The sequence below is a fragment of the Vulpes vulpes genome, unplaced genomic scaffold, assembly GCF_048418805.1.
Source record: "Vulpes vulpes isolate BD-2025 unplaced genomic scaffold, VulVul3 Bu000000626, whole genome shotgun sequence".
In the NCBI taxonomy this organism is placed as follows: domain Eukaryota; kingdom Metazoa; phylum Chordata; class Mammalia; order Carnivora; family Canidae; genus Vulpes; species Vulpes vulpes.
This window is the reverse complement of record NW_027325669.1, coordinates 472,131-497,073: the sequence shown is the minus strand read 5'-3', so window position 1 is coordinate 497,073 and position 24,943 is coordinate 472,131. Positions and strand designations below refer to the sequence as shown.

The window sequence follows — 24,943 nt, the reverse complement described above, 5'->3', positions numbered from 1 at the left end:
ATACCACCACTCTCCACTTCTTTCTTCTTCTCTAGATGCAGGGTATAATGGTCAGCCTACTTCCTGAGCAACACTCAGTCAGTTCCCTTTTCTCATGCATCCACAATATTTCATGAATGATTCTCATGGAGTCTCTCCTTCCCTTGAATCCACTGGTCTTTGAACAAAATTGACATATGGATTACTCTTCCTTTATAAGAAATAGCTCCAACTACTGAATTCTGTCTATAAAATGCAGGAGTATTTAGTGTCTCCTTGTTCTTAGTATTAGATCTAAATAAGCCAATGCCATGGTAAAATGAAAAATCCCTCTACTCCATGTATTTATTTACTTAACTCAGTCAATCATTTTCTCTCCTCTTATCCCTCTTGCTTACTCCCTTCCTGTTTCCTGCTAAAGCAGGAGGCACATGCTGACTGGTACAGACTCTGCACAATAGGCATAATGCACATTTATTCAACTCATGGAAAGGTAGAAAGACTAAGAAAACCATTCATTTTAGCTCCTGTCATTATAAATAAGGAAACTAAAGCTTTGAAAGTTGTGTGTCCAACATCACAGAATGAGTTAGTAGGTATGGCAAGCATTGGAACTCAGACCCAATAACTCCTCATCGTCTCTTTCAGAGAATCAAGGTTTTGGTAGTTGCCTATACATGTTATCAAATTCAGTTATCCATCCAACATAAGAATCCTAAAACTGGTCTCAGAGATGCTTACCCAGTCCTTGTTTGAATGTTTTCAGGAACAAATAACTGGCCACTTCACAGGTTAGTTAATTCTATTGTTGGGCAGAATTTGTCAGAATATTTCTCCTTTGTACAGCAATCTTGCTAAAGATTCTACTCAATGATTCTTGTTCTGTCTTCTGAAGCTACATGATCTAAATCTATAACTTTGTCACAAGATCACTCTTAAGTTAACTAAAGGCACCATTATACCTACCTAACCCTTCTCTTCTCCAAGTGAAACATACCACTTCTTTCAGATTTCCTTACATGATAATTTATAGACTCTTTCCCTACCAATTGCCCTACTATGAATATACTTGTATTTTTAATAACCTTAGTAAGATTAATGGTCTAAAATGGAGAGTTGATGTCAAATGGGTATAGAGTTTCAGTTCTACAAAATGAAGAAGTTCTAAAGATCTGTTGCACAACAATATGAATATAGTTAACACTACTGAATAATATACTTAAAGATAGTTAAAATGGTACATTTTATGGGTTTTTTTTGCCAGAATTAAAAACAAATTCACAGCCTAGAATTAAACAGAACATGGTATCCCATATGTGGTATTTTTACAACAGATTGAAGTGAACTTATTAACTTCACTAATTTAGATTCTAGGCTTCCATTAACATAATCATAGATGGTAACCTATTGAGTAATTCTCATGTCAAGTGTCCAGTCAATTAAAATAGCTAAGCTTTTCTTTATATATATATAATAGCTAAGCTTTTCTTATACACTGAATCATTCCTTTTGGATGCTTCTAATGTTTACTTTTCAAAGTTCTTTTACCTTTTATTTTGATTCAGTCTCAGTCTCCTGAGTCTTCCTTATTTACCTATTTCTGAATATTTACATGGGTCTGATCTTTTCCACTCCATACTGTCACTCTTATACTTCCATCCTCCCATAACCCCAACCTTGTTGCAGTTTTGCGATTTTGAATCCATGATATTAATGATGTCTCCCAGTTTTATATAATTCAAAAATTTGATAAGCATAATTTTTAAGGCTGTAACCAAATAATAGTAACAAAGACGTGAACCTTTTGGCAAGTAATTAAAAACATCCTTCAGGGGCAATTGATCTAATAATTAAAATTGTATAGGTACAGTTTTGAACAAATTACACATTCACTTCAATTTACCACCATCTTGCACACAAGATACTTTATCTTGAGACTTCTTTTTTTTAAAGATTTTTATTTATTTATTCATCAGAGACACAGAGAGAGAGCAAGAGGCAGAGACACAGGCAGAGGGAGAAGCAGGCTCCATGCAGGGAGGCTGACATGGGATTCGATCCCGGGACTCCAGGATCATGCCCTGGGACAAAGGCAGGCGCTAAACCGCAGAGCCACCCAGGGATCCCTATCTTGAGATTTCTTAAACATTGCTAAAAATACAAAAACACTCTGTGTATGGCATTTTCATGATATATATTTACCTAAAACTTGTATCAGCAAATAAGTTAGTTTTGCATGATTTGTTTTTATTTTGTTCTTGAGCAAATAGTCTCTTTTAAAAATGCTGAAATATAATATTTTAGCAAGTTTATCCTAGAATTGCTGTCAGAGATATATGTATTCTTCACCTCTCTATTGTTTGAAAATTTTCACTCATTTTTGAAATCAGGACAATACCATTCACCATTTTCCAGGTTTCATTCATTCTTTCCCATTTTCCATTTATTTCAAAATGATTGTCAATATTCTAAGATCAAAATTATGTGTTTCATTACTTCTTTGATAACTTATTCAATGTGAAGATAAACTCATTTTTAGCAATTAGTTGTTTTTTCTCTTTTCTTTGATTTAGAACTTTAACTTCCTATGAAACCTATTCTTCATTCTCCAACCTGGAAATAATTACTTCTATTAAAATGTTGGAAACAGGGTTTCCTGTGTGGCACAGTTGGTTAAGTGTCTGATTCTTGGTTTTGGCTCAGATGGTGATCTCAGGGTCTCGGATCTAGCCACACCTCAGACTCCGTGCTCAGCATGGAACCTGACTAAGATTCTCTTTATCCCTCCTCTACCCCACGTGCATACTCTCTCTTTCTCTCTGTCTCTCAAATAAATAAATGAATCTTTTTTTTAAATGTTGGAAACTAAGAAATTAAGTTATTTTTCCTGTCTGTGTCCTGCAGATTTATGCTTTGTATCCCAGATGGTCTTGTTCTGTTTTTTTTTCATGTTCTATAAATTTATATTTAAACATTTGTATTATTTTTGCTTGAAATGGTATACAAGCTTCTGCCAAGTTGTCTTTTTGTTATTCTTATAGGTATGTGACATGCTTTTGCATTGTCTTTGGCTACAGTTCCCTCTTTTATACATCCTAGTATTAATAAGGCTCTCGATGCAAGAAAGTGGGAGGTTAGGCAAACCCTGGTGGGGTATATTGAAAGCCATAGGCAGAAATTAATAAAAACGGCTTTTATTTCCTTGACCTAACTCAGCATTTCCTCAGCTTCTTGCTTGATGATATGAATCACCCAGGGCGTTTGGTACTAATAAAGATCCCCAGGCCACTATCGCCCTTCTCCAAAAATTTCCATTCAATAGGTCTTGTATAGAGTCCAAGAATATGTATTTTAGGAAAAGCACCTCATATGATTCTGATCCTAAGGCACATCCAGAAAATTTAAACTATGTGATGTCAACATTCCCTACAAATAAAATTTGTTAAGGCTACTAAAACAAATCACCACAAACATAAAGGCTTAAAATAGCAAAAACTCCTTCTCCCCACAGTTTTGGAACCTGGAAGTCCATAATCAGCAGCACCTCCCCCAAAGAGAATCCTCTGCCTCTTCCAGCTTCTCTGTTGGCTCCAGCTCCTTCTCGGCTGTGGCAGCATCACTCCAATCTCTTGTTTCCATCTTCACATGGCCTTTCCCTGTGGAAATGCACATCTTGAGATCCTTAATTACATTGGCAAAGACTCTGTTTCTAAATAAGGTCACATTCACAGATACCAGGGCTTAGGATCCGACATAGTTTACTGATACGTATGATTCAACCCACAACACCTGAGGAAGTATGCGACCAGTTGAATTATAATAAAGGCTCAGGTATAAGTAGTTTTAAAAGCTGTACAGGAAAAATAATAATAAAAGCTGTACAGGTACTTCTAATATACATACAAGTTTGTGAAACAGTCTCACAATACCAGTGTTTTAGTCCTTGCCTCCTGACTTTGTATGCAATCTCTCTAGAACACCCCTCCAATCTTCAGAGTATCTTGCTTTTCTTTTTAACATTTTATTTAAATTCAACTTGCCAACATATAGTATAACACCCAGTGCTCATCCCTTCAAGAGCTTTTCACTGTATCTGGACCTCTGCATTCCCAAACAAAATTTATCAGCCACTGGGCAGTAATAATTCTGCTGACAAAGATGCAGCCCTTTAAATTTCTGTCAAGAGTAAACATGAATTCTTCAGACATTTCAGCAGCATTGATTTTAGACACACACACACACACATACACACACACACATACACACCCTGCTGTGACAACCCACTAACTGTTCTAGTTTCCAGCACCCTCTTAATTTATGGGCTCTGAAAATTTATATTATTTTCATACACATGCAACCATGTATTAACATGTTTGATTATTACTTTATCTAGCATTTCTCATTTGTCTTCCTCATTGCCAGAACTGTTCAATATGTTTTCCAGGTCTCCTATTAGCCTCACTCTGCATATACTTCCTGGATGCTCCTCTTGACTTCCAAGACTCTGATCAATAGTGATTACTTCCAAATCTATTGCTCTAGCCTATTTGTACCTCCTAAAATTTCACTACTTCTTATACCCTATTGAAGCCATTCAGAAATTTTTATAGTGTTTCAAACGTTTTCTATACTGTAACTTCTGGGCCTTCAGGAATGCCATCTTTCTGGAATATGCTAATAGTACTCCTTCACCGCTCCCCTCCCGATTTCACCGGAATATATCATTCCTATCAACTTGTATATAGCTTCCTCTGGGGTGAATATCTAAGAGTAGTTTTGATGCTTCTATTGTGAGTTGCAATAACACTTTATGGGGTTTACATCATAGCATTTATCAGAAAATTTTTTAAATCACTTGTTTAACTATACTACAGAGATTTTTTTCCTAAATGATTGTAAGCACTCTGAGAAATGAAAATGCTAAACTTTGTATTTCCAATGCTTAGAACTATTTTATTCATTCATTCTAGGTGAGATATCACTAAGTCCTAGAACTCTATCTGGTATAAAGCTCTCAATATTTTGAGAATAAAACTTTTGAAGTAGTTTTCTACTCTGTTGAACAGAGTAGGAACTTGAAGTCAGAGATGTTAAATGAGTATCCAAGGTCATATATTAATTAGTGTTAAAATCAGGGTTTTAACTCAGATTTGCCTGCCTATAAACTATGTTCTTTATATATGACTTATGTGATGTATAAAATGAGGTTTTTATGTAACAGCAATAGAAGAGTAGCCAAATGAAGACTATTTGTGGTATACTGTTTTCTAATGGTTTTCTCCAAAGTATATTTACCTTATTGGCTCTTTTGAAGTCTGTCCTATGTACATACCAATTCTCAGGAGCCACAGCTAGTATCATTATCTAGAAATGTATTTCTTCCAAGGGTTTAGTCCTATAATCTATATGATTTTAAAAAGCAGTTTTTTCCCATAACCATGTTTAAGTATGTACCTTAGAGTAGGAAAAATCATATTTAAAATTTAAATGGACTACATAAAACATAGAAAGAATTAAATTTTCTATCCTTCCAAAAAAAATGTTTCTGTGCTATAATTTTTGAAGGGTATTGGTATGATCAGTGTAGTATAGGAAAAAATAATATATTTTAAAATCAGTCACACTATTATTCAGATTTTACTCTGACACTTGCTGGTTATGCGGTATATCCTCAGGCAAGTTATGCTGTTTTCTTTTACAAATCAGGGTTGGCAATAACAATTGCAGGGCTGTTGTGAAGAGTATAAGTAATGTATATACATAGCTAGCCTAGTGTCTCATACACAATAAATAATAATATGCAATGTGAGTATTATCATCCTTTTCAAGTTTAGATAACATTTTCCTAACCCCGGACTCATGTAATACCCTACTTTGTCATTTATTTTAACCTGAATCTCCTATACATTCTCCTCATAGTTAGTCATGATGGTCAAATTTATACACATATAGGATGTGGATTACATATTCTTAAACAAACCTATGATAGCTTTGAGACTTCAATAATAAATTACTTAGAAATATTCATTTTGAGGCCAAAAAGGAGAAATAAGTAGGAAAATTCCTAGAGACAAGAAAGAAACAAATTGGATCTGAAAACTATCTCTAAGCTTTGTGTACTGGATAAATAGAAGTACCGTACCAACGATGATTACCCTTGAGAGAGAGAGAAAATTGTTGCCATTTACATAATAGCATACATATAACCCGGCAATAAATTTTAAGTGAAAGATATAATAGATAAATTAAGCATACCACCTGCAACAATGGAAGATTTTTTAACAGTCCATTACTCCACATTAACTATTCTACGAGGTGGAAGTAACCACAGAAATAAAATAGAGTTTTCTTTTCTTTAGCATAATTTTAATATAGTAAAATGTAAGCCACGTTCATTCATATTTTTTTTCTCCTTAGAGTTAATCAAGTAATCTTTCCAGGTGTCCTACAGTCTGTCTCCTGGAAGATCTAGTCAAAGTCAAGAAAAAAAAAAAGATTTTTTTTAACATTTAAGTCTTTTTCAAATATAAGAATTCATAGTGGTCTCTTAAAAAGAACAAGTACCTAGAAACAGGCTGAGATATCAGATACTATTTTCAAATCTTAAAGTAATGCTAATATAGAAGAACATAGAAAGGCTAAATTTATTTTAAGAAAATTTTGTTTTATTTTTTTAGGAGAAAGAGTATATTGTCATTAAACCTTGTTTCTCTCTCACTATGAGATATTGGTGCTAAGATACTAAGAAATTATGGATACAGTATTTTCTATCATTAGTGAAAAATGAAGTGCCCTATATTATACTTAAATTTTTGATGGAACTCCTAAAATGTATTGTGCATTTGATTGCATTATTAAGCAGAGAAAATCCAAAGATAATTTTAACACTTTAAATTCATTCCTCTATTTTTTTCTTTTTTCTGAAGTTCAGTTACTATCTTTTATTGGAATGCTGTGATAATCCCAGGAGTTATTCAGTAGATACACCGATTTTTGCTACATTACATGCTTTTAGGGTGTGGTGCATTTCCAGATGACCTTTCTTCTGACTTCTTGACCTTTAGGACTTTAAGGACCTGAGAGATCATGTTATGAATCACATGGCTGTCACTACAGAGGCTGTGTGATTTACTCAAGGTCACAGTGCTTTATCAAAGAAACAGAAATGAAACTCTTCAGTCCCTTATACCTGTCCCTTCATTTAATGCCTTTATTCTTTTTAGTGATTTGACCTATGCCTTTTCTAGCTCCTTTTTTAAAAAAAAATTCCATGTAATTTGCCTTTGGTCCTATAAAGTAAGCCAGAAAATGTGCTTGCCAAGAGAAAGTAATGTAACTAAGTATTATGTAAAAAAAAAAAAAAAATTCAGAAATGAGATGCAGCTATTTAGGAACACATACACATTATTAGCAAGTATGTGTATTATATTCACTGTGGGCAGATATATGACTCATTTTCTCAGAGATTGAAGGTGCATTGGGTTTTAGATTATTTTATTTACTTTGAAAGTTTTTACCTTTTTGGGAGCTAACTTCCAGATTTTTTTGGAGGGGGAGGGGGCTGGTTTTTAGACTTAGAATCTAAGAGGTAGGCTCTTAAAGGTCACTTGGAACATTTTCCAGCCAATGAAGTATTGTCAAATCTCAGAAGTCTCCAAATGCTTGGAGTGATTTATTATTTTCCTAGTTACATGTATGATATTGATTAATATGTTCCTAAGCTTATAGAAGAGAGGTTAAAAATGTGAATTAACCTATTATAGATTGAAAAAGATGCAGTGTTATTTTTAAAAGTTAGATCTCATCATATCTTAGAATCTGCATTTTGTTTTTTACTCATTTTACCATAACTTATACTGCAGTTTTGTTTAAAGTCACTCTTCATGTCTACTCTACATCTTCTAAGCATTAAATGGTTATCTAAAGAAGAAAACATATTTTAGACAACATCCCTGTTGATTCTTGAAACATAAACACAAGTTTTCATTATCTTGTCAGGTAACAAAAGAAAATTCTCTTAGAAGTATTGATTAAATTATGCCTTGAGCGTTTTCACTTTTCTTTTCATTACTTCCCCTTATATGTCAGAAAATTTGTTGAGTTGCTGCATGGATAGCTTTTGATACAGTCTTCTCTCTCTTCATATCAACGATTGCCTCTTTTTCACCCCTGACTTTGAATCATATTTAGGCTCTGATCACATTTTTTAAAAGTTAAAATTATTCTAAACTTCATATCTTGAGGCATCTCTTTGGTAATCATAAAATTTAATTAAGATTTGTTCAGTTTTAGAATACTTTCCATTCAAATTCCAATATCTGGAGGGATATACTCAAATGTAAAATCCCACAAAGAAATTGCTTTTTAAGAAGTGGAAAGCAAGGAATCGATACCATATCAACCAGATCTGAAATGAGCCACTACTTTCCTTACATTTTGTTTATGAAATAATATCAATTTATGTTGTCATTTGGATAAGTTACCAGTATTAGAGATGGCAATCATTTGTATTCTGTTCACTGGATGCTATTGCTGGTCAGCTCAACTACATTCTAGAAGGAGTTCTCACAGGCTCAAAGGTTGACTTATTATTTCACCATTTTAAGAGTGAGGATGAATACTATAGCCCCCAATTTAATTTGAAATATTATTTTGAAGATAATACACAAAATATGTCTTTGCAACTATTAGGCAAAATAGTTGCTCACATTTTACCATTCAAGCTAGTCATGGCTTGACAAAAAGTATAAATTAATATAGACTTTTAACTTTAAAATGTCAGAGTTTTTAAGGGAAAAATATAAACTATTCTATAAAAGTTATAACAATGTCATTCAAAATTATTATTTCCTAAAGACACTGTCACCTATGTGCTTCATTGATTAAAATGCTAAGAAGATGCTCAGTACCATGATTTCAAATATTTTGTAAAGTTCTAACTCTTAGAAAGGAATAATCCAGAATAGGCTTGGATGGAACCCCTGGGAAACATAACTGCTTGACCAGCCCAAGTCCCAGGGCCAATACAAGGTCTGAGTGTTAACTGCCATTCAAACCTTCTTACCAGTGGTGCAGTGCAGGGAATGCAAACAATTCTTCATCATCTGATTCTCCTAGGCTTTTTTATTCACTGTAAAGTACTCATTTAAAAAAATATTAAAAGTATGAATATCCTATGCTCTTAAGAAGTTTATGTCACTATATTAGTTTATCTAAGGTTTCCTCTGCCTTTTGTGGAGGAAAGGGGTGGAGTTCTGGTCACATTAGCAAATGAGAAACAAATTAAATCAAGCACAGTCAATAACATCTTTCCTATTGAATATTTTTATATCTTTCGTAGAATTTCCAACTTGTGAGCCACTAACTCAATTTATATGCAAAAGTGGAAGATGCATTAGCAGCAAATGGCACTGCGACTCTGGCAAGTACCAAATGTTCCCTGTATGCACTGATTTGATTGGGGGCCTGGCTGTCAGTGCTGCTTCACCTCTTTCAGATGCGGCTTGTACAAGAAGTTTGCAGAGCCAAGCAAAATGGCTTAGACAAGTGGTGAGAGGGCACCTGGCACATCAGTGGAGATTAGCATTAAGGATAATGGGACTCGATATCTGTCCCATGGGACTATAAAGAGATTTGTGTTCAGATATTATACTGGACATAGTCTAAATCCACAAACATGAAGTAAAGGAGACAATTGAGGCAATGACCTGGACAATTTGGGTTCTCTGAAGCATCGGTGTAAAGTGCTCTGTAACCTCAGGATGAAGGAGTTTATAGATTATTATGGAATTATCCGAATGGTCTCAACTCTGCTCCCTTGCTCTTTATGTATAAATGGTGTTTTTTCTCATACTCAATTGTATCATTATGCTAAATTTTGCCAAACACAGGTAAATGAATTATGTATATATCATACATTCTCAGTCACTGATTTCAATTTAATCTATTTTCACTTTGCATTTCTCTCACCTCCCTCCTGCAACAGTTGTTAATAAAGAATATAAATCATTGCTAATGATAGTGACAATTTCCCAGTATAAATACTCACTTAAGTGTCAGTAGAAGAAAAGTGCATAGTGACTCCTCATGTTGAGAATGGAGAAGGGTCTGAATTAAAGATATAGTCATAAACTCTGGGGCATAGAGATTGTAGTTCTAAGCAATAATTTTCCATGCTAATTATATCACCAGCTGTATCATTTCATGAAATTCCTGCAGTCACCATTGTCCTCCCATTTTATAATTATTTCCTGCTGCATCGATTTGTTCAACAATGGTTAGTCATTTCTGAGTGAAATAGAAATTAAGCTTTAAAATCCAAAGGCGAGGATTGTTTTCCCTCTTTGTTAAGTAGTTGTTGTTTAATCCGAAGTGAAACAATATCGAAATGAATATAATCCCTCCACTGTTCATGGGAGATGCTGATCATTAATTTATCATTCTTTTATCAAACACAAAGGAATATTCTATGTAGAAAAAAGAAATGTTAGATATTTCATAAGAGAAGTTTTTTTTCCTGGGTCACTTTTCACTTCCTTGATGTTGATCCTTCTTTCCAGATGATGACTGCGGGGATGGCAGTGATGAGGTTGGCTGTGTTCACTCTTGCTTGGATAATCAGTTCAGATGTTCCAGTGGCAGATGCATCCCAGGCCATTGGGCCTGTGATGGTGACAATGACTGTGGAGACTTCAGTGATGAAGCCCAAACCAATTGTACCAGGGAAGGTTAGTAATTTTGTGAAGATATGAACTCTCATTTTTAAATTGATATATAATATTTAAGTGTTTCAGAATGAATATTATATAAAGATAATATTTGGAACAGGGTAAAATAATTGATTGCTTTACTTTCACTCTTTAATTTCTCTGGTTTCTCATTTTAATACCTCCTTATACTTTGATTCCTTCTGTGGTTTTTGCTTCTTACTTTTATCAGATGCTTTACTTGTTACTCCTTTAATCCTCTCCAACTCCTAAATTGCCAAACCCCAAACTCTTCCCAAAAGGAAAACAAACTAAAAATAAGAAAGGCATACTTTTTATTTCAACACCAAATTTGTTTTTTTTAGGCTTGAAATAACCCCCTATTAAGTGATGATGTATTCCAACTGACTGACTTCTGGAATGCTAAAGAGAGGGATACTGTGACCATGTGCCTCAGCATTGTCCATGGGCAGACTTGATCCTGTCATTTGCATCCATTACTTGCAAAATTTGATCAGCCATAGGTCATGTTAATAAATTTGAAATCATGTTGGAAATGTCACAGAAAAAATCGTTAGCCTGCCAAACATTCATACAACCAGTAACATTTTTTTTTTAAGTGGAAGTTTTCTTTCTGCTTAAGAAATTGGAAGGTTCATTTACTTTTTAATCTATTCCACAAACATTTATTGAAAGCTTTTTATGTGCCAGGTACTGTGCTTGGACTGAATGATGGGTAAGAGAAATCTGGTCCCTGTTCAGTATTTAAAATCTAGCATGCAAAGAGACAATAACGTGATTTATTTGCTGAATTGGGTACTTGGGGTGGGAAAGCATAGATTGTGTAATCATAAGAAAGGAATTGTTTTCAAAGTATTTACCAGGGGCATATATTTGTCTTCTGAAAATGTTTAACAATTTATAAAATAGAAAATTTCTGTATTTTTTTCTCTGACACGTGTCGTTTTGTCTTTCTTTTGTTTCCTCTCTCTCTGTCTCTTCCTCTCTCCTTCTCTTCCTCTTCATATTCCCTTTTTTCTCTTTCTCTCTCTCCCACCCCTCTTTATTTCATCCCTTTGTCCTTTTCTGTCTTAGTCTAGTTGGTCTACTGATATATAGGAACTAGAGATTTTCACTTATTACTAGCCTTGCATGTAAAAGAAAAAGGTATAAAAATATATTTTTTCCTTTTTTTTCTTAAATATTGGAAACATTCATTTAAGGTGTGGTTGACATGTAATTACCAAGTTACACTTTGAATGTAAACTGCATTTTCCCCCACCTCACAGATGTCTTTTTAGGCTCCTCATGATGTGTACATCTGTGGTCTGCTGGCACTGCCCCTAATATGCTGTGAAAGATAAATTGCCCCAAAGTTAATTTACTTTCATCTCAGAAATGAGATCCCATCCTTCTTTTCTATGTGTATTTGTCTCTAAGTTAAAATGATCATTGCACATTAAGAAGTTTTGGAGAGATTTCTTGATCTTCATGAGTATCCAAAATGAGTGGTACATCCCTTTGTAAACTCATTAGGTAATTTCCTAAGATTGGATTATTATAGAATCAGTGTCTACTTAATGTTAATGACCTTCACCTTTAGAGCACCTCAATTTTGCAAATATGTTACTGAAAAGGGTATACTGTCAATGTGAATACTGTACATTTCTTATATGACTATGGTAATATATTAAGGAAATGATCCAGATAATCTACATGATTCTTGGACATGTTTCAAGAAAAGAATGAAGAAAACTTCTTGAACTAATTTATATTTATCAGATTATAAATTCCCTAATCAAATACTATACTTGGTGAATACAAGTCACCAGAATTGAAGAAAGGGAACATACCATTGACTTTGGTACAAGGCAATTAAGACTATTTCAGAGGGTATTCAAATATTTTTACCCATCATTACTTTATGTATTCTGACACAGAAGTTGTAAAATAATCACGACACATAGAATTGTTAAAGCTGATCAGGAAAGTCATTTTGCACATGCAAGGTGTGTAAGGTCATTGCAAAAGTAAAGTAGAAATTTGATGCAATTAGTCATATAATTTAGTCTCAAAACCTGCTGTGGTAGAAAGACCAGGGGATTCTGGCTTGAGTCTCAAGACAGGCTGTCAAAACTGATCAAAGCCACCATATAATTGCTCAGCACTTTGCTGTACATTGCCTGGGTTAAAAGAGCATATGGTCTAGTTTCTCTCCACTCAAATTGCTTTCAAAAAAGCAAAAATACTCTTGAATTAACTTTCACTAGTAAATGAACAGAAGAAACCAGGAATGGAACATTCCGTATATAATCCTTATTTTAGAAAATTCTTGAATTTAAGTTCAATTCATATTCTCTTTTGAAACCACTTTCAAAAAAGAATTTCTATAGTGATGATCATTTTTTTCATCATAACAACTATATGGTGAAAGTATTCATTGCTAGCCCCCTTCTAGATGAATTCATACTCATCTCCTTCCCCCTAATGTTGTGCTGGTCTTTCCTCTCACTTCCAAGATCCCTTATTAGGCAAACGAGATGCGGTATCTTTAGACAGCCCTGCACACACATGCACATGCACACACAGGGTATACAAGAAAGAGAGGCATATAAAGACAATCCATAGCACATGCATTCCTCCCTTGGTTTCATTGCCTGTTTATCATTAATTTAGCCCTGGTTTCTTTTTTGTTCTGACTATTTTGGTTGGCACATTTTTCTATAATAACCCTTTTATTAGGCTACTGGGTAAATAGCTTTTCCAACGGAAAAATAAGTGACTCTCAAGGAATTTGGTATGAGGGAACACCCCCTAGAGCCTTAGGCCTGGCCATTTATTAAGTATTGAAAGGTTCTGTAAAAAGATGGTTTTACCTGTAAGGACATCTAGAGTAAAATTAAAATGAGACTTCGGTCTTTTCTTACAAGTCATTAACTCTGTCTAGAATGAAAACAAAAATTTAAATAAAGAAAGAAGTAGAGAGAGAGAAAGAGAGAGAGAGAGAGAGAGAGAGAGAGAAAGGGACTCTGAACATATGCATCTATAAAATAACAAATGCATAGAATTAATATTATCTCATTGTTGACAGTTTAATTCATTTGAATTATGTATAGTGTCATTCCTCTACTTTTTGAGGGAATAATCTCAACCATATTTTTCCCAAGGAGTAAGGCATTTTTAAAGTAAACGTATGATTTTTTTTTTTTGTATATTTAGACAGCTATTCCCCAGGTCAATTTCCACTTAGAAATTGTCGTAAAAATTTATACTTAATAATTGCAGCACAAACTTGCATAATGGAACAAGCTTCTCTAGAATTGATTTTGCCTAAATTTTGCAATTTCTCCTAAATGCCACTTAACTATCCCTCAAATATTTGGATTTTTTCTTTACTTTGAAGGGTCATCTGACCCTGATTTATGGTCATTGCTCTTTAATACCTTCTGTTTGGCTGTCTAGAAAGGGAATATTTACTGCCAGCTGCACTAAGAAAATGAGCTGGGTGATGATAGAACATATGGGATCTCCTATTTACATCACAAATACAAACTAACTGAAAATGTAAAACTAAATGTGTATTGACCTTCAATTTTGATTTATTATGAATAATCTTTAACAAGTTCCAAATCCATTAGGCAGTTAAGTCTATAACATTATTAGTATGTATTCCTACACATGGTCGTATTCTTCAACTTTAACTGTTTAGCTTTGCTTCTGCTATGGAAACTTTCACTTTTCTGTTGGGCTTTGTCCTTATTCATTTATTCATTTGCCTTGCTACTTCCCTGTTCACAGATTTAAGAAGGAAGCTAGGATAATTTTGTCTTTGTAGTTTCATATTCAAGTACAATATCTGATATACAGCAAATACTCAGTAAATAATTATTGAGTGAAAGAGTTTATTTATTGACCAAAATTTGATTACACCCTCAGAATCCAACCTTTATTTGTTTTGTATTATGTATCTAATAACTTATTTTTCTATTTCTTTGCCTTATTCCCAGATCCTGGAGATATTTTTATGATGTTGTACAAGACTAGATGTATTGATCTATTCATATACATCTCTTTAATACAGTGTAATCACTTCTGCTTACCCAATAAATATTTGCACTTTCAATCCAGGATTCAATAAAATAAAATAGATATGACATCTCCTTTATCTTTTGTTATTGTTTATTTTTATTTACATCATCTCTGTCCAATAGATAGTGAATTCCAGAAAGATGGGTAGAGCTTAAATTTTTTTGGTATTTATTATTTAACAGTAAGTGCCAGTGAGAAGATTCCGTTAGCAATAATTTAGTGGGGGAGAAAAGATGTTAGCATCTGTTAGCAAACTACTAATTGCCAGACATTTTACATTTGTTACTTCACTTAATCCTCACAATAAGGATTACTCAGAGAGGTTAACATACTTGTTTAGGATTACACAACTGGAGTTTGAAGCAAAGATTTTCTGTTCTTTTTTCTCCCATCCTGCTCCCTGCTTCCATAGCAATGGAATATAACCCACCCGTTTCATTTTTTTTCTAACGCTTTATCCATAACATTTATATGATCTCCAAATAATTACTATATTTTAATTTCATTCTCATTTTTCCTTTAAGAGAAAATAAATAACTTTCTACTTATTACAGGTCATTGTAATGAAACTTTCCAAAGAGCACTAGAAGGAACCTGGAACATTATAGTTAATAACCACAGTAAATCTGCCTGTCTCCTTTTGTTTGTTTGTTCCTATTCTCCTTTCACTCCCACAACTCTCCTTGATAAAGTGGATTCTGAAACTTTGTCATTACAATAGCTGTGGACAGTCCCCCAAAGATAATTTCTTCAATCACCCAAAGTATATGTTAGTCAGCCATGAAAATTTCACCTAATAGACTTAGGAAATTTAGAAAGCTGGAAGAAAATGAAAGATCATTTAGTACAGTTATTTTATCATGCAGATGAAGTAAATGGCTCATTTAAATAAAATTATTCTCATGAGTATTTAACAACAACAACAACAACAACAAAACATGCTGCTTCCTGGGAGGAGCTGATAATGTTCTGTGTTAGAGAGTTGAGACTGAAAACTTATCCATAAAGACATTTTCAGGAGAGGTTTGAGATTCAAATAATTATGCTAAAGTCTTTGCAGAAAATTCAGAAAGGTCAGACTACGACCAACCAAAAAGGGATAATATCCTACCTAGGGAAATTGAATCCACCCACAGGAGTGCAAGTATCAAAACTTTATTTGTGGCAAGAGACTTAGGTCACACATTTAAGCATGGAGAGAATGGAAATTAAAACCAGTATCTCTTGACTTCCAGTCTATGTCATATCCTATCTCAGTTGAACCCATCATGTTTTAGCAACACAGCTTAATCCTAACAACATAGAAAACAAGATATCAATGAATACTGTATAGTATTGTATACAATTAGATTCAATCATCTGTTTTGGTTTTCTTTTATGAAAATATTCTGAAGGTGCTTTCAGTTCATTTTTACTAAAACACACAATCAAAGTAACTTATTTCTCGGTCACTGAATTTTATTGAGAATAAAATATTGTCTTTGAATTTGAGGAAATTAGTAAATGATAAACTCAGCAAAATGTGCAATCTTCTCTTCCAATGATTTTTAATCATTCTCCTTTAAGGAAAATATGGATTATTTTCTGATAAAATACAATTAAAAGCAAATTTAAACTTTATCTACATTTAGAGGTATAATATCTACTTTCAATGAGATACAAAATGTCTGGCTTAACTTAATTTTCTCACAGATTGATTTATTTTCCTCAAGAAATGTTAACACTGAGATATCAAAACAATGTTAATTATTAATGGATTTTATCCATAGGAAATCTCTTTTTGTTTTCCAGGACAAAATAGCTCTTTAAAGGTTATTTTAACCTCAATGCTACAAACAACTTTTACATCAAGAGCAAAGACTCAAGGCTTTTGAAACAATTAATAACAAAATCTGTTTTGAGAATCCACAATGTTTCTAGCAATGTGATTATCAGTATAGTTAAAGGGAATCAGAAAAATATAATTTTAAAAATATTTTTAAAAGCTCATAAAAATAGGAAGAAAGAAGTCAATTATCTTCATCTTAACTATACACAAAATTAATGATAGATCCACACTCTTAGAAAAAATTAGCTCTTGTATTAAGACAATAATTACGCATCTTAACACCAAGCAGAGGAACATCTCTTATTTTTTAAACCACGTAATTAATAACAAAAGTCAATAGGTAACAAAAATACTTAATTCTAATGAAGAACCTCAGCCTCTTTCCTCTTCTTTTAATAGAGCCAAAATATAAGGGCAAGACTGAATTAATTTCCATAGTCTAAATTATTATTATTTTTTTATTCTCCAGTAGTGGCTAATGATCAGTGAAATAGTAGGACTGCAGGCATTCGGCAGAAAGTAGACAAATTTAAAACAACAACAACAAACAGAAAAGAGACAAAGGGCATGGATGATCTACAAAATAATTAATTCACCTCTCAGTAATTGAGTAGTGCCACGCTTTTGTGAGAGTAAAGAAATAGGCAATAGAATAGAACTTTGCCTTTTTCCTATAGAAATAGTTGGGAGTTAGCTTCTTTCAGAACTTATTTGAACTGTCAGCCTTTGTTCCTTTATTTATGTGAAGCATAACTGAATTTGCACTTAGATATTATATTCCTGCAATGTAGCAATGCGATTTATTCACTTTTTGTTAGGAAATTTATTTTGGTTTTAGGTTGGTATGTGTGTACACATGGGCCTCCCAAAGAAAATTAATTGTCCTTATTTGCATCTAAAACCTTCCCCCAAATAACTTTGGTGTATAAGAGTATCCACATAAGTTGCCATGACATTCCTGGTACAGAATATTCACTGCTATCAGAACCTTTCAGCACAGCATGTTGATATTGTTGATATGTATACACTTAAATGGAATATTCTATGAATCATAACCAGAATTTACACCATTTCAGAACAGGAGTCGTCAACTATTTTCTGTAAAAGGTCAGATAGTAAATATTTTAGATTTTGCCTATTGCAACTACCCAACTCCACTGTCCTGGAAGCCATAGAGTATATGTCTAAAATAATTATAACTGTGTTCCAATAAAACTTTATTTACAAAAACAGATTGTGGACCAAAATTGGTCTGCATATCATAGCCTGCTGACCTATCATTTAAAATGCAAGTGGAAATGGTCTAAAGAAACTATAATCTTAAATAATCCTTTATTCCTATTCCATAGAAGTAACTTTATAAGACAATGCAAAAAATAATGGGGAGGAAATAAAGTCCAAAGGAAGAAAAGACAAGCCATTAATAATTTCTAAATAATATTATCTGGCCTTTCCTCAAACATATACTTTATATGTATATGCTTAAAAACATTCTTTCTACATAAGAATGTTTCACATTATTTTAAAAAATCAAATTAAATAAAGCAATATTTAAAAAAAATTTCCAGTAAGTATTTGATACCTGTTGTGAGCTAAGCGTATTGCCAAACCAAGAAATTCCAAATGTATAATATGTATATTGCAACCTGTTTTAGTTAATAATTGGTATCTAACATAGCTATTAAGGTGACTGGCTAATTTGAACAGTAAATAAAAAAAATAGATTTCTCAGTTACACAGACAGTTCAGCAGATTAATACATTCTGTGCACTAAAATTTAGATGATGTAAAAGTTCATCATTCGACATATAAATTCTAAATGGAATGCTCATGGTAGAGTTCCAAATATCAAAACTTAATTTAATTTCATATATTATTATTAATTATTATTATTTTTAAAGGGAGGGAAAGGTGGGGAAGGGCAGAGGAAGAGGGAGTGAGAAAATTCTGAGCAGGCTCCATACCCGGTGCAGAGCCCAATATTAGGCTTGATCTCACAACCTTGAGATCATGACTTGAGCCAAAGTCAAGAGTCAGATGTTTAACTGACTGAGCCACCCAGGTGCCTCAAAACTTAATTTTAATGAACTAAAAAGCAATGTTTTATTTGTTTTACATAGGTTTCACTTCTATACCTTACTGTGGGAGGTAAAGTCATGCTTTGAAATTTTGCTTCAATATATATATTGTCTATATGTCTATGTGCTTTCAACACTAAAATCATTTTAGTATTGTAATAATCAAACTTGTGCATAGGTAGCCACATGTTCTTTTCCATTTCTTTTTCTTTACTCTTTTAAAAATTTTTCTTCTAAATTTGCTTTTCTAACTGACTCAGACAGTAAACATTAATGATTTGAAATGTGATATCTTTATTTTTAAAGTTCCCATTATATCCCATGAACTAATAAATGGTTTTGATAGTTCCATCCAGCTTCTTATCAGGATAATCTCCAGTGAGGGCTGCCTACATACAAGGGTAAAATGAGTTTGCTAGGATTGAAAGTAAAACACAAAAACCATGCCCTGAAAATGTGTTGGGGTAGGAGCGAGGGAGAGGCAGTCAGATTAATAATCAAATGATATAACATCTATAATCTAGATGGCATGCAAACCATCATCAAGGTCCAGTGGGATTAAGGACAAATTGAAGAGGAAGGCCCTGGGCTTGGCTTCATTATTAGTTCACAGCCGAGATGATAGTGTCATCACACAGGCAGCAGCTCCTGGGGAATTCATCCCATGTAACATGGAAAAGAGCAAAACAGTGCATCCCATCAACCCCAACACAAGCCCTAGACAGGCTAGGAGGCAGGTTTTAACAAGCACCCTCCCCCAAGGATCTGTAGAAAACAAGGATAGCCTGACTTCCTAAAGGGATGTTAAGGGTCTCCAGAGGCAGAAAGGCCAAGGTGTGGTCCACGCCCTGTTGGCAAATGAAATTATTGATATACTGCCAGACTGATTGTCAGTGGTTTTGGGCAAGTGAAGGATATTTGGGAATCTGGAGCAAACAGCTGCTTTAGGTACAGGAATTATTAATGCATAGTGATTCAGGCTAGGAACTGAGCAGGGACTGACACATGGTGATTATAGGTAATGCAGGAAGCTGAATGCACATGCAATACATAGTGCTTTTTTACTTTGCAAAGCATTTTACAATGAATGACAAGTTAATGTATAAACTCCATTAAAACAATAAAAAAGTCAGGTTTGTTTCCACCCAGATTGGTCTCACAGTTTAAATAATTCATTATATTTGCAACACCATTATTAGATATTTTCTCAGGGGGGCTTTAACATTTTTATAAGCAAAAAAAAATTCTGACAAAAAAAGTATGGTGTATTTTTTTCAATCCTAATTTTCATTTATTTTTTAACTTTCGGAGAAAAAATTCCTTTCTGTCTCTGTACAGTTACTAGTCTTCTAATGGCAAGTATTTAGTCACAGTGAATTCATTTAAATATTGGGATAAATTCCACCATCAGTTGCCACATTTCCTTCAGGGCTCTGCATTTATTTATTTATTAGATTCCCCAAATTGTATGCTTGGTTTAAATAGCTTCGGGGCAAAAATACAATAAAATTGCATTAGTTAAAAATATAACCAGTGTCAGCAACATGAAAACATAACAGTAAAACAGCATGAGCATATACATATAAACATAGTCATCATTTTAACACTCCACTGGGACAAGCCATATTACAAAGATAGATTGTTTGCCAAGCCCTGAAGCTTAAACAACTGGGGCCCTGGGGAACCACGTGGGCCTGGAACTCAGGTTGGAATGGTCATCACAGGCTCCTCAGAGGAATGCAGCTCTCCATCCAGGGGAAAATCAACAACTGTTAACAGAAGCAGATTTCATTTGGCAAGAAGGTTAGGAGGAAAGAAAACTCTAATTTTTTTTTTTTCCTGTGTTTTCTGGCAGAGGACAACATTTCTAAACATCAGCACACACCCAAACCTAACAGACATTGAAAAACAGGTTTTGGGGTATTTTTAGTTTATGTGAGGGAATTGGATGAGACATGGAAAGGGAAGAAATATAAAAATGTGTGTGTATGTATGTGTGTGTGTGTGTAACAGTCTACTGAACTTGTATAAACTTTGAGTGTTTGAGCTAATGAAATAGGAGTACATATATATGTACACATATATACCATATATAAATATATATATTTGTAAATTCAAAGAACCTTAGATTTTTTTCTTTTTCTATTTATTGTCTAAATGCTCCCCATGTGATCTATAAATACCATGTATCTGAGCATGTCAGAATCTAGTGGAAGGTCTTTCTGTGATTCCCAGTAGCCTTCGGACTTAAATTCAAACCATTTAGCAAAAAGCATACGGAGCTATTCAAGATCCAGGCCTTGCCCACTTGTCTAGTTTTCTTTCTCCCCTTCTCCATCACACCACAGAATTTTATGAATGCTGCTGACTTTTGTTCAGAATACCTTTTGTCTCATTCTACTCCCTCTGCTGCTGCCTGACTCGTAATCATGAGCAGAACTCTTTTCCTTTCCTCTGTCGTAAGAATTCATGGTACTGTCTCATTTTCATAAGAGACCAAATCTTACCACTACTTGGCAACAGAATAAAATAAATATTACAAAAAAATAAATAAAAAATAAATATTACATTTATTAGAGTAAATAGACTGAACAACAGTACTCTAAATACAAAGCATAAATGTTTATCGTTACTTCATGATTATTATATGAGCTAATTATTTCTCTTCATTCTTAAGCTCTATAGGAGAAAAGACTTGCAAGAAGGTAGAATGGTACAGTGGTAAAGAAAGCAGGCTCTTAATTTTAATTATGTGGGCTCAAATATCATCTCTGCTGCTCATCATCTGGGTAAATGCTAACATACTGATTTGTGGTTTTGTTTCTGTGAAATGGGGTGCTCTCAATAAGCAGTCTTAATTTTTTTAATCAAAATCAAAAGGAACAAATGAGTGATTCTTTTTTCACTGGATTTTAATCCATTATAATATGATGGATTTGAAGCACGAGCAAAATCAAATGCTATATAAACTACTATTTACATGCAAGGTATGTGGAATGAGAATTAAAAATGAAAACAGGAAAGTGTGAAATTGGTCTTGGCGTTCTCCTTGGAGTTTTCTGTGAATCAAGAAAAGCTCTGATCCTTTCCACAGAGGGGAAAGATGCATAACAACATAAAGCATCATATAAAATCTGAGATCTTATAAGTCTCTAAAGCTTACCCATGACTTTCTTAAATCTACAGACACCAAAACAAGAGACCAGATCCTAGATAATTGTTTTTTTTTTTAACTGAGTCTTAAAGAATGTTATGGACATTAATAGATTAAATATAAAGAGGAAGGGAATCCAGGCTGGGGAAATGGTATAACTAGGACCAGGAGGTATACGTAAGTGACATGTATGCAAGCATTCTTAAAAGGACAATTGTTTCATCATTTAGATTTGAATATTTATAATGGTGTTATTGTATTTCCTTCTCCAGACTATACTGTCATTCTAAACTTATTTTGATCTGGTTGTTTGTGGTTCCACTCAAGAGACAGTATACCCATCCATAGAGGTTTAGACGTGAGTAGTTTAAGAAGAAGAAAAGCTTCAGGGAAATACCACATTTGTATTTAGATTTGTAAGATAAATGTTTATTTAGAATAAGAAAACAAATGAGTAGATTCACTTATGAAGTACAAATAGACAAACCAAACAATACCAAGCAAAGCAAAGAAAATGCAAATAGAATTAAAAAAAAAACCTCAGACAATAGCAGTATACTCTCCTTTTCATCAGTGTCGCCTTCATCTGTGTAACCACAACTTATTTCCAGCTATAAATAACACTGAACTAGAAGGCTAAGATTTTATATGTAAAGTTGCCATACTGCTGGATCACAAGCAACTCTTTTTCTTGAAACAGAAATTTACCTTTTGCAAGTTTCTTTTTTGAATTAGGTTAATCTATCTAGATTTCTGAGTTTACATAAATATTCTTGAGAATTTCTCATTGAGTCATTGAGTTAATAGTTTAACATGACTTTAAAAAACTAGATCTTTGAAACCAAATCCAAAATATATTTAGAAGAGTCAAAGCATTATTTTTACGATAATTAGACATAGAATTCCTTTCATTTATTGAGATTTTTGAGGCAACGTAGTACCTGTAGAAATAAAGGATGGGAAGAGGAATAGAAATATGGTTTTGAATTTGGTATATACTATTTAATTTTATTTAAGCTAATAAAGTGTTTCCTCAATTAGGTGCTTTTATTTATTTTTTAATTAGTTGCTTTTAAATGTAAAATATGTTATTTCTTTTCAAAATTTCCTTATATATTACTATCCTGTTTATTTATTTACTTAGCATGCTGATTATTTCCATAATAATCTAAATAATAGCCTGGAAAGATAAAATATTATAACGAGGAAGGACATTTTTAAAAAGAGAGAAAAATGATTAGCAATGTAAATAAATCTGAGGATGAGATTGATCCAAATAAATTCATTTATGAAAAATTATTCTTAAATTTGGCTCTAAGTTCCAAGAAGCTATTGCAAAAAGAGAAGCATGATGAATTTTAGGATTATTCATGAATATCCATAAAAAGGACTTATAAAGAAGGAATACTAATTTTCACAAGAGAGTAAAATTAGTACTAATATTGAAGCAAGAGTGAAATCAAATTTTCCCTACAGCTTTTCAGAAGTAGATTCAGAAACAAAAGATAATGTAGTTTGGAGTTACCTTACTGTCAACCCACAAGGAAAACAAATCCACTAGGGAAAATACAAAAAAAAATGAGTATCTTCAGCTCTTCATTATATTAGCAAGTTGTTAATACATATAATGTTTTATTTACAATATATATGCAATGTGCTTATAATTACATATTCATATGCTAATGTATATAATATACATTTTATACACACACACACACACATATGTATTATAATGCCCCATATGAAGCAGGAAAACAGTTGTTATCTTGCAAGGATGCTGGCCCAAGAATCTTACTTTTCAAGAAACTGGAAAATCTAGGTTTTTTTTTTTTTTTTATAAGAAATCTTTATATTTTTAAGAGGTCAATAGTATGTTTGCCAAATTAAACATACTGAGAGACAGATTCAATATATGAGCTGCCAGTCTTCAACTCTTATTTTACAGAATGTAGAAAAATCAATAGACTATACCTTCCATTATTAAGTATTTGGAATTACTGAGTGACAATTACCTGAAGTACAACTTTTATACATTATTGGCTGAGCTCATACTACGGGTTATAAAATCAGTTGAGCCAAAGTTTGTATTTTGTTTTCAAGGAAGTTTAAGTAGTAAGTAAAAAGAACCAAAGGCCATTTTACTACTGCATGAAGGCTGGCCTCCTCACCATAGAATCACTTAAAGAGCTGACCAGGTCTTGGAACTCCATTTGATTTGTCTCCTTTGCTTTTTCTGAATATTGAAATCACATAGGATTCTCAAATTACCTTTAAAAAGACTCCAAGTTTGAAGACTTCATGATTATCTTATGAGACCTGTCCCAGCATTCTTTACCACTATAGTAGTTAGGCCATCCTGCTAAATAGTGCACTCCATAGGTAACAAATTAAATATGTATGATGGGTGTTTGCTGATATATCGAAGGTGCAGAGACTGTACCATCTTTGTTGATTGTTTGTGTGGAAGAAAGCATTTTGTTTAATCGTGAAGACTCTATATACCCAAATTCAGAATGATTTGCATAACTAGATAAGTAGAAAAAGAAAGTCTCTTTTTCAAAAGGACTTCAAAGCCATCCTAAACTCAATGCCATCCCTGTAAGTTGAGTGTGAGAAATAGAAGTGTTCTTTGCAGTGGTTACCTTTGAAAATTAGCCCTATAGGTTTTCTGTGAATTGGAATAACTATGTTCTACGAAAAGAACCCCTTTATTCCTGCTTCAGTGGGGCTTATTTTATATATTTTTGTTGTTATTGATTATTTCTGCATTACTGCTCTAGAAATACTTAAGAATTAGAAGTAAGTCTGTTTTATGCATCTGAATAATATTGTGTCACCTAACATATACGTTTTGGAAGTCCTTAAATAGAGAAAAATTCAGGAAATGAACTATTTATATTATAGAAAATAACAGGAAAAATAAAAACATTTTGTAGTTAAAATAATTATTTACAGATATCCAGTTTATTCCACATAACAATCCGGTAGACTCTTCATTTTCTGGATAAACACATAGAGGTCTAAAAAGATTAAATAGCTGCCTTGGTGATGTAAGTGATATTGTAAGCTTTGACCTCAAGTGACTTTAATCTTAACTCATAATCACATG

General features: G+C 33.2%; 1 protein-coding gene across 1 annotated transcript in view; it reads left to right on the top strand.

Annotated features, from left to right (window-relative positions):
- LOC112912724 (low-density lipoprotein receptor-related protein 1B-like) overlaps positions 1-24,943 on the top strand; it is a 1,003,376-nt gene that overhangs the window by 509,637 nt on the left and 468,796 nt on the right. The window contains exons 17-18 of the mRNA XM_072745081.1: positions 9,320-9,400; positions 10,539-10,706. Of these exons, the coding sequence (XP_072601182.1) occupies positions 9,320-9,400; positions 10,539-10,706 (249 nt within the window). The remainder of the gene's footprint in view (positions 1-9,319; positions 9,401-10,538; positions 10,707-24,943) is intronic.